This window comes from Idiotropiscis lumnitzeri, chromosome 16 (genome assembly GCF_059441095.1).
Source record: "Idiotropiscis lumnitzeri isolate Australia: NSW breed Sydney's pygmy pipehorse chromosome 16, RoL_Ilum_1.0, whole genome shotgun sequence".
NCBI classification, from domain to species: Eukaryota; Metazoa; Chordata; class Actinopteri; order Syngnathiformes; family Syngnathidae; genus Idiotropiscis; species Idiotropiscis lumnitzeri.
Genome location: NC_142406.1, coordinates 7,126,414 through 7,136,879, shown reverse-complemented (window position 1 = coordinate 7,136,879; position 10,466 = coordinate 7,126,414). Strand labels below are relative to the sequence as shown.

The window sequence follows — 10,466 nt, the reverse complement described above, 5'->3', positions numbered from 1 at the left end:
ATTAATGATATTCATCTGGTGAAGCCATGAAAATGATTCCGCACGATAGTTTGAAAAACCTTAATATCAATCTGAAACACTTTATTTTTAGAAATCTCTACCAGTGTTTACATTTTCAAACTATCACTTCAACGTAAAAAAATATCCCGTAGTCTCATAACTGGTGAGCTATATTAAGAACAGGTTCCTCATCTGGTGATTACTGTACTAGATATTTGTACATAATATACAGTATGACAGAATGAGTCTCAAAGAATTTCATTGCACTTAGTAATTGTGTTGTCAAAACGGACGGACCCATAGAAACTGGCATTCTATTTTTTTGGTTTGTTTGTTTACAGAGGCTTGCAACAGGAACCTGGTTGCCACATGCGCAAATCCACCAAAATCTGGTTCAACTTCGACAGCCACAAATTCCTCTCATCCTTCGTATCTGCACTCAGCCAGTTTCTGCAAAAGAAAACAATTCGCGGTCAGCCCATTTAAGGAACATGTTTAAATAATTTTTCGTAAATTTAACTCATTCACTGCCAGCCGAGTAAAAAAATAAAAATAAAAAAAAATGGATCTTTGACGTCTTAAGCCGTCAATGGCAGTAAGATAGATATCCATATGAATATATAACCAAAATGAATATTTTCCATTAGCCTCGTTTTTCTAAACATAACTGCATTTATTCTGAGGAATCGAGCACCTACACAAAGCATGCCATGCGGTCACAACTTGGTCTTCCTTCATTTCTCATTGAATGAGCACTTCCCTGCACGTTCATACAAACATTTTCTCAAGATAATCCTTTTGAGTTTTGTGCTTCTTTGGGAACAAAGTGTGCCAGTCCTCTGACAAAGACCCTCAAAGGAATTAATTTTTACCCAATTGGTTATTGTTATTTACAATTTATTCTTTTGGACGTCCCTTATAGGGTTGCCATTTTTTTTTTCCCTATGTGGCCCAAATTCAGCATTCTACTTGTGGGACTTTTAATGGTAAATCTTTATGGAACTTTGTTGCCCTTTCTGGAAGATAAATACTTACTTGGTAACACACATGGAGTTCTTGCATTGACTAACTAGTGTCTCTTTTTCGTCTTCTCTCTGTGGTCTGACGGTGACGAGCTCAAATGTGTTTGGTCTGGCACAATACTCTCGGTTTGCTGGTTCCACCTTCTTACTGATGCAGTTGGCCAGATTGATATGGCCAATAGGATTCTGTGAAGAAACACAAAATTTAAAAAAAAAAAGGAAAACATTTAGATGAGAAAACTGAATAATGAAATGTCCAAACAATCATTCACGCATGTTTTGAGAAAAAAAATAGTTTGTTGCCTAACTTAAGTAGAAATTTGGGGTATCTATCAGCGTTGTTTTCGTCAACAATGACAAAAATATTTTGTTAACACCCCCTTTTTTTTTTCATGACGATAACGAGACGATGACGATGTTATTCGAAGAAAAAAACATGACGTGAGGTAAATGAAATTTTTGTTGACGAGACGACGCGGGAGAAAATTGTTAGCGTGTGGTCCGTCAGACGCTCAAAATCTATGACATCCCTTCCATTCTGTCTTTCAAAACATTGCAATGAAGTGCAAACTATCTTTCGATTGGGCACGCCCACCACATGCGCCGAGCACGCACAGTCACACACTGACACGCGTTCCTTAGACGGACTGCGGCGACTGTGACACTCACAAGGCTACTTTGCTCTGATAACCGCAAGCTGGTGCAAGTAATCAGGACATATGTTTGATCGAATTTGTAATTGTGCTACTGTACTTCAGAACAAGTCTACTACAAGTCTATGTTGTTAAAACGTTTTAATTTTATGTTGCTTTAAGTGAAATAAAGCCACAACAGTTGCCAAATAAAACATTTTGGTTTTCGGCTGAGCATTGATTCCACGGTTACCACTGTGATCTGTTTGTAATGCATAATCCTTAATAGTCCATCAGAAAGTCTTTGCTTTTGGGTGGAAACCTTGTATGCCTATTTTTAACTAAAACAGAGTAAAAAAAACCTTTTGGAGTTTTGGTCTAATAAATTTGCAAAAACTAGCAGAAAACTTTTTTTTTTTTGCATTTCCGTCGACTAAAGCCATCACGAATAGGAATGACTAAATCGGACAAAAACTCATAAGCATTTTTGTCCTGATGCCTAAGACTAAATCTAAAATACCTGCCAAAAACAACAGCTATACTTTAGTATAGACAGTATCTCATTATTATTTCATTTTGGATGATGCTAATTCCAGTTTGTCGTTGTGCAAACCACCAATCTGGATAAATCAGGCTTAGATCGATCAAGTCATTTTGATTGTGGTTGGATGAGAAGTATATACATATCCATCCATCCATTATCTGAACCACTTTTCCTCACGAGGGTCGCAGGGTAGATACATATATATAAAATGATGAAAAAAATAGAAAATTCATTTTAACATAAACACAACATTCCCTGCGATTGGCTTGCAACCACTTCACGGTGTATTTCGCCTCTAACATATCGAGAACCTCTGGAGCATCATCAAGCAAACGATCTGGGTGGTTTTGAGACAGTTCATATCCAAGCAGCAGCTCTTAGACGCTGTGTGGGTGTTTTGGTGCTTTTCGGTGAATTGAAATTTACCTTTCTCTTTTCATCATCGGGGTAAGTCCAATAGGAGATACAATATCCCGATAAGACGCACCATCTTCGATGCCAGGCTCCAAAACCGCTAACATCTTCAAACATGGTCTACAGGAAGCATTCAGTAACATAAACATTAAACTGATTAGCTAAAAACAGTACAAGCAAACCAAGAAATAATAACTAATTATTAGTGCAGTTTTTCCACGTTATGGTCACGGAAAAACTGAAGCCGATCCCAGCAGACTCACCAGAAAACCTTTTTCTTCCACCTCTGACCCGACTTTGCACAGCATCCTGAGGTGGATGTGACCCTCGAGAGGACATAGGAACGGGACCTTTTGGTAGGAGCAAATGAAGATGGTGAAAAATTATGACAAGAGTGGCAATAGACTCCAAAACTGTAGTGTGCTGTTCCAAAAAAAAGTGTTTAATAATAAACAATAAGCCGCTACATCCCCAAACCTTGGCCAGTTCTTACAAAAATTATATTCATCGTCACTTTCTGGCACATTCCAATATCGGTATTATATTTCAAATTTATAAAATATTTTTTATTGTAAACTTAGATTAAGACCTTGAATAATGCATTAGATTTCAAGGTCTGAATTACTTTGTTAACTGCAATGATGTTTAACCCCCACTGGATATCAGTAATGAGTCACAAAGTAATACAACACCTCCCGCTGAATACTTTAATTTTTGACACTTCACCTTATTCTTCTTGAAAAGAAATTGTAGAACGACCATATTTTAATTAGGGAGTTTTCTGGTCACTGTTTGCGTCATTTTATTAAATTATTTAAATTAATAAATGGGCGAGAAGGTGGAGGACTGGTTAGCACGTCTGCCTCACAGTACAAAAGGTGCATGGTTCGAATCCGGGTCCTGTGTGGAGTTTGCATGTACCTCCAACATTCCCAAAAAATGCACGGTAGGTTAAAATGAACACTCCAATTTAGCCATAGGTGTGTTTGTGACTGAATGGTAGCGCGTCTATGTGTGCCCTGCGACTGGCTGGCAACTAGTTGAGGGTGAACCCAGCCTACTGCCCGAAGACAGCTGGGATAGGCTTCAGCACGCCTACGACCCTTGTGAGAATAAGCGGCTTTGATCATGGATTTTTATTGAGTGTTCTATACAAAATATGTATTTTATGAACAAATGGAAAAAGGATCATAGAAAATTGCCGCTAATTTCAAGCAATTATAAGGAAAAATGCTGTCTCTCTATCTGCTATTATTTCCTTTTCACCACCCCCAAATATTACAAACCGTATCAAAAGTACTAGTGGTATCAGTATTTGGTATCAGTTACTCAAGAGTTCAGTACTTGAACTAGTAACTGTTTGAAATAGAGTGGTATTGAACATCCCTAATAAAAAGAATTGTTTTCAGAAACCCAATTTGAAACCAAGGACTGAAGCATATAACATCTGAATTAAAGTGTATATCAGAGAAAACATTTTACCTTCTCCAAAGGAAACTTGTTTTCCCCAATCGAAGAAAGAGTGAGCTTGTGATATCCAACCAAGGCAAAGTGACTGGTACGAACAGCGCTTGGGCCACCTGGACTTGCCAGAACTTGCCAAAAATAAAAAAAAGTGCAGAGTTAAAACAAAGTATTCAACAGGGCTTTCATTCGATTAAACATTTTAATCAAGTTAATCACATCTTAAAAATTAATGAACTCATTCATTGCCAGCCCAGCAAAATTAATGGACTTTTTGACTTCTATAACTATCAATGGCAGTGAATGAGTTAGTGTAATTAATTGCAATTCAAACTCTCCAAAATATGCCAGATTTTATACAACAAAGACATGCTTTGCGTTGAGATAGAAGTTTAAAATTGAATAGCTGGAACTGGAATTCCTTCTTGCCATAAGTGTAAATATCACTACCTGCGTATTTATTTTCTATTTACTTTATTTTTTTATTTGAATTCCCCACTCAGAGGGCCAACCTGCTTTACTTTCATGTTTACATTTCCACATGCATGTGCACGCTATGGCTGGACAATTTTAGGAGAAAATTGTATTGCGATTTTTGTCCTGACAGATATTGCGATTAAGATTATATTTGCGATTTTCTTCGCAATGTACTGTGACATTTAGAAACATGATTTATACCATCACACTATTATTGAATAAAACGCAAGGACAGGAAAGACGTTTTGTGAGGGAGGCAATCCTTATTCAAGTTGTTAAAAATTATTCAAGTCAGGTGAGACTACTTGCCGTCAAGTATAACTATGTATTTGTGTAATTGTGTATATGAAAATGCATTTTTAAAACCCCAAAAAATGTTTTATATTTTGTATTAGTGCAGTGTTTACATAAATGTAAACTTATGTCAATAAATAACATAGATCTTTAGCTAAGCTAAATTGATTACAAATTTAATTTTGAGACCTATTATTGTTTAAATCTCAAAACTCTGTGGTGCAAATAACATCGATGAGATTTTAAATATTTAATAAACGTTTGACATCGAGCGCTTCGTCATGCCTGACGTTAGCCGTTCACGAGTCCTGGTCTAAAAAAATTAGCAATTTCCCCATTTTTTTATTATTATGATTATTATTATTATATTTATATATCTCATTTTGTCGAGATATACAATACAAGTTTATTTATATGCATTGACTGTTTGACATCGAGCTCTTCATCTTGGATGCCGTCAGCCGTTAATGTGTTCCGGTCTTAGCCCGCCTCCCTAATTGCTCATTTTATTTATTAAGTGGTTATTTTATATCTAGACACATATTGATTGTAATACAGCATTTCTGTTCATAACTGTTGGCTCTCCGCCCAAACATGGTCGTGGTCAAAATTCTGCCAAAATTTAGGTGTCGCAGCGCAAGGTATCTTAGGGCCTAGCATTCAAGCATTCAATTCATTTGTCCGATCACAAAATCTTAGACACTGTCCGCTGATTCGAGTGGGATTATGGGGAAGCATGGGCGGGTCATTCTGCGCATGCGTTAAATGCTTCAAATATTTTGACTTTTTAATTACCCAAATTATTTAGCACCTGTTATTGCGGTAAGTTTGACAGCTCGAACATTTAAATATTTGTGAAATTGTGTACATCATCTTCAAAATCTGAATAAATACATATTTATTCAAGGTGATGAAGGTTCATTGAACTCTGAGGTCAAGTCACTACCATAAAATGTTTCATTATCATGATGACGAGTCTCTACCACATTTAACCCATTAGAGTAAACATTTGTGTCAGAATAATTTTGGACATACCTGGTGTCTGACCACTTTTCTGAAAAACAAAGAAACATGAGCTGGTTGAGGAAAAGAAAAATGCAATCGGCAACAGAAGGTAATGACACAGTAGTTCGGAAGTGAACGATAACAAACCACAGATGACAAATTCAAACAAAACAAGTGTTTATTCTGCGGTTAGTCATGGAATGAAATTTACATCTGAAAATCGTAATCGAGCAGCAGAGAGAAAGTTTAGCGCTAACGAGAAACTTTTTAGGCACTGGCGAAAAGTGGAGGCAACTCTTACTGCGATGACCAACACCAGAAAAAAAAGGATATCTTACACCTATTCGGCTTGTTCTTCATTTTTTTTTTCTTTATGTTATAGCTTGTCTTCCATGATAATATGTCTGTTTTAGAATTTTTCAGTAATGTGCAAAATAAATTACCGGCCATAAAATGTCAACTTAGAGTAAACTTGTAGTCTGGAAAGTCCGGAAGTAAATATTTTATCTATCAAAGAAGCACAACGTGCAGTGATCCTTGCGGGGCGTGTGATCACAGGATGTAACGAGAGACTATACATGGTACACTGTAAAAAAAAAATAAAAAAAAATAGATGTAATTTCTACAGTAGAAATTAGCAGTATCTTGTTGTTTTATCATTTTACAATGTTGAACTGTATACCGCATTGCATTATGGCGGGAAACAATTTACAATAATCTGGGGTATAACTTTGCAGTTAAATATTGGGAAATTTACAGCAACTGTGTTCTGGCATTTACATGATATGTATTACAGGTAAATACTGTTATTTTGATTCTGGCAGTTAGAATGTTCGAGAGGAGAGGATAATGGCGGCGCCAGTACAGTCAAAATTATTTTGATCGCAGAATTCATCGTGATTAATGGACTAGTCTTGCTTTTATATAACAATAATTAGTTTGCAGATTGAATTCTTTAAAGGTAAGCAGAAATCAATGAGATGATACAACAATCAACTTTGATAAACTTAACTGCATTGCACCACAGAATGTATTCTGGGAGCCGTCGATGTGCAAATTAGGCAGATGTGGGATATCCGCGCCTATAGCGACGTTGAAGCTCGTATGGGCAAAGTCTTGCCACATTCCACGATCGTGAACTTCATAAAAAAAAAAGTTATTTCAAAGAACTTGCATTGCCTTTGATACCAGAAGCTGGGTTGCTACTGATTATGGCAGTTAAAGCGCTCTTTGATTTATAACAAGCTAATAGCTCTAACAAGTGACAGAGTTTGGCTACCAACACTAGCGTTTACGTTAGCATTGAGCGTCGTCGCGCAGCGCAGGCAAAAGCCTTCGATCGCTGCAGAGAGATTCACAACATTCGGCTCAGTTTAGAACTCATTTTTTTATTCACTTTTTACCAGCTTAGCACACAGCGCTACAGTATTTGACGATTTAATTTCTGTTTCTTCTGTCAAAGGCGCCTACAGTACGTCATTACATGGGTGTCACCCACTTTCCAGACTGTGAAGTTGAATTAAACATTCTTTGAAGAATAAGATGACAAACTTGTGAATGGTAAATGGGCTCTCAATTGTATAGCGCTTTTCTACCTTTGGTACTCAAAGGTTGCCAAAACTCTGGGTAAATGGGTGGTATTCCTAAATGTTACTTGAAGCCTTGCTGTATTCAATTTAATTCTTATATTTGTGTTTCATAGTATTTTTTTATTTATTTTTTTTATTTCATATTTTTTTTTAGTTAATGTTATGTTGTGTTCCACACAAAATAAATATTTTAGGAAAAAAAATTCTATATATTTTTTATATATATTACAATATATTTCTAGTTTACCTCCACTGTTTACAGGAAATAGAGAACAAGAGAGCATCCAAATAGCATTAATCTGAGTTATACTGACCAACTGTTTTTTGTTATATATGATGATTTTTCCTGATTGATGCTTTTCTTTCATGTGGCCTTCCAAGCTCTAAACACATCTCTCCACACTGACTCTCTGCGTTTTTTTTTTTTGTTTGTTTGTTTTCAACAACATTGCAGTGTGTAGTGATGACAGGAAGCTTTAATCCTTTGAGCGGAGAGTTGGTTCCAATTTTCTTCACGCTTGGAAAACTAGTATACTTTTGGCGCTATGGTGCCTGGGTAACCGATGGTAAAACCTGTACAGTAGATCAAGAATCTCTACTCTTCCTTATTAGAAATAAATAAATTGTCTTCAGAACAGAAAGAAGAAAATGCTCTTAAAACCTTACCGTGATCGCCAGAAATCTTTTTGGGGTAATGGCCTGAAAATAAAGACAGATATTTTGCTCTTTTATGTAGAATTTCAAAGGACATGCAAAGTCATTTTTGAAAAGATAGTCACAAAAAAAAAGTAGGGGGATCTGTTTCTGCTATGATAGTGTAACCCTGTACGCTAAATTAACGTACCTTTGATTTGCTGGTTTTCTTCTTCTTGTCACCGTTAATTTCGCGCTTTTGAACCTGAGGAAGTAAGATGTCAAAGAATAGTTGGTTCCATTACATACACACAAGCACTGTCACGCAACTCTCTATAAGGGTAAATTTTGAGGACTTTCAAATGAAATATGATTTTACATTCCATTTTAAGTTACCATTTTGCAATTCACCTTTCAAGACTCCGCTACGTCATAGATTTTTAACCAATTGTTTATTGAGTATTTTTTAATTGATTTTAACACAGACAAGTCTGAATTTAAAAGTTGATTGCCTTGAGTGTAGTACCATGTGGTGCCACAACATGAAACGAAAACATATGTTAATAGTGATTGATCATCTTTGTGTGTGAATTCATATAGGACAGTTGCAAACAACCATACATCCATGATCTAAGCTGCTTCTAATTGCGGAAAATAACGATCCACATTTCACCCTATTTTCTGACATGTTACAGACAACAATAGTCATAATTTGATTGTGAATTTTCTGGACTGTCATTTTGAAGCAATGTCCCATTTTTGAATAGTTGAAGTATAAAAAATTTTTAAAAAATTCAGCTTAATGAATTAAAAAAATATATATATATATATATCATCAGATTGATCGATTAAAAAAATTATTAGTTATAGCTCTAAAATTGAAAATGTTAACCCAATTGGTCGAACACATTCATGGAAGATTGTTACCATTAATGACAGCTAAAAACCATGATCAGAACACGCCTACGCGTCATTTAATCAATGAGGTGCCGCCACCACTTATAAATGCAAGCAGTTTTTGATATCGGAAAATGTTACACCGGATAAACAAGTATAATCTCATTTGTGATGTTAATGACTCAAAATTTCTCAATGTCAATGTCATTTAGTTCTGTTTTCCATTGTTGGAATGAACTATTATTTGGTTTATTATTATTTTTTTTTTTACTAATTTATAGTCTCTTATTGACGACGTGTCAATTAGGGCTGCACGATGTGCGGTTTGAACATTACGATTGCGATGTGCGCATGCGCGATTGTCACATCGTAGGACGTGCAATGTTTGTCTTTTTTTTTTTTTTCTTCGGGCACGCAAAATTTGTTTTGCTTCATAGAAACACGAAGCCACTGCATGCTCTACAAAGCCTGTCACGATAACCCCTTCCCTCCTGCCAGTCATTGGTCACTCCCCCACCCCCTCCACTCTGTGCGCTCTGAAAACACTAACAGCCGACATCGAAGAGACGACGGTGGCAGTAGATCTAGAAAAAGAAAGTCAACATCCGGAATTATGGAATTATTTCGGCCATAAAAAGGAATATATAACACACCTCTGCCGACAGTGCCTCGCCTTTGTTGCTGCAACACGAGGTAATACAACAAACCTGTCCGACCATTTGAATCGCTATTACGAGCCCCCGTATAACCAGTTTAGATTCATTAGTGGGACGCGATGTAAAACCATCTACTCAAAAAACAATGACAGACAGCCTTTATTGAGTATTATTTATATATTAAACACCTTTTGATAAGAAGTCCAGACAGCATTGACAAATCACGAATGCAATAACTTTTCATGGGGCGAAAGACACCGTGCAAGCAACTCAACGCCATCGCAAAAGTGAGGTTTAAAAAAATGATCCGCACGCACGACAAAAGGGATAAAATGCTGTGGCTCACGTATTTCTATAAAGTGGCCATCCCAGAGCTGAATAATAAACAAAGCAAAGTCTTCCCAAACAGAGCATGTAGTCACGTGACTCATGCGCTGTAGAAGAATGTGAACAGAAGACGCGTTCGGAGCTGGCGATTCAAATCCTGAAGCGGCTGACACGGCTGAAGACGAAGTAAACGCAAGTAGAAATTGTTCCAGGCGCACTTGTCCCAAGAAGAAATTCGACATCTGTCGTTTGGAAAAGTTTTGGGTTCCACAAAGACGATGTTTGAGCAAAAGAACACAAACTACAAAGTGCTTCGTAAGCACCCGAAACAGCGCGTCCAACCTTTTCTTTTTCACCTCCCACAACACAACCATGCTGTTGACTTGGAGCTTGTGCTAAAAGTTCAAAGCGAGAAGCAAGGTTCGACAAGTGACAACAGCCCACTAACGGAGGCGACACCATACGAGAGAACGTCTAAGAGATGGACGCGATAGCCTAGCACATAGCTAAAG

General features: G+C 36.8%; 1 protein-coding gene across 3 annotated transcripts in view; it reads right to left on the bottom strand.

Annotated features, from left to right (window-relative positions):
* Positions 1-310: 310 nt before the first annotated feature.
* The window catches only part of LOC148321103 (anillin-like), a 31,823-nt gene continuing 21,667 nt past the window's right edge, over positions 311-10,466 (bottom strand). For all 3 annotated transcript variants that reach the window (XM_088278527.1, XM_088278528.1, XM_088278529.1), the window contains exons 16-23: positions 8,286-8,339; positions 8,108-8,140; positions 5,883-5,901; positions 4,095-4,207; positions 2,876-2,962; positions 2,625-2,732; positions 1,036-1,208; positions 311-450 (exon numbers count right to left, since the gene is read on the bottom strand). In XM_088278527.1, the coding sequence (XP_088134653.1) occupies positions 336-450; positions 1,036-1,208; positions 2,625-2,732; positions 2,876-2,962; positions 4,095-4,207; positions 5,883-5,901; positions 8,108-8,140; positions 8,286-8,339 (702 nt within the window). In that variant the 3' untranslated portion in view covers positions 311-335. The remainder of the gene's footprint in view (positions 451-1,035; positions 1,209-2,624; positions 2,733-2,875; positions 2,963-4,094; positions 4,208-5,882; positions 5,902-8,107; positions 8,141-8,285; positions 8,340-10,466) is intronic.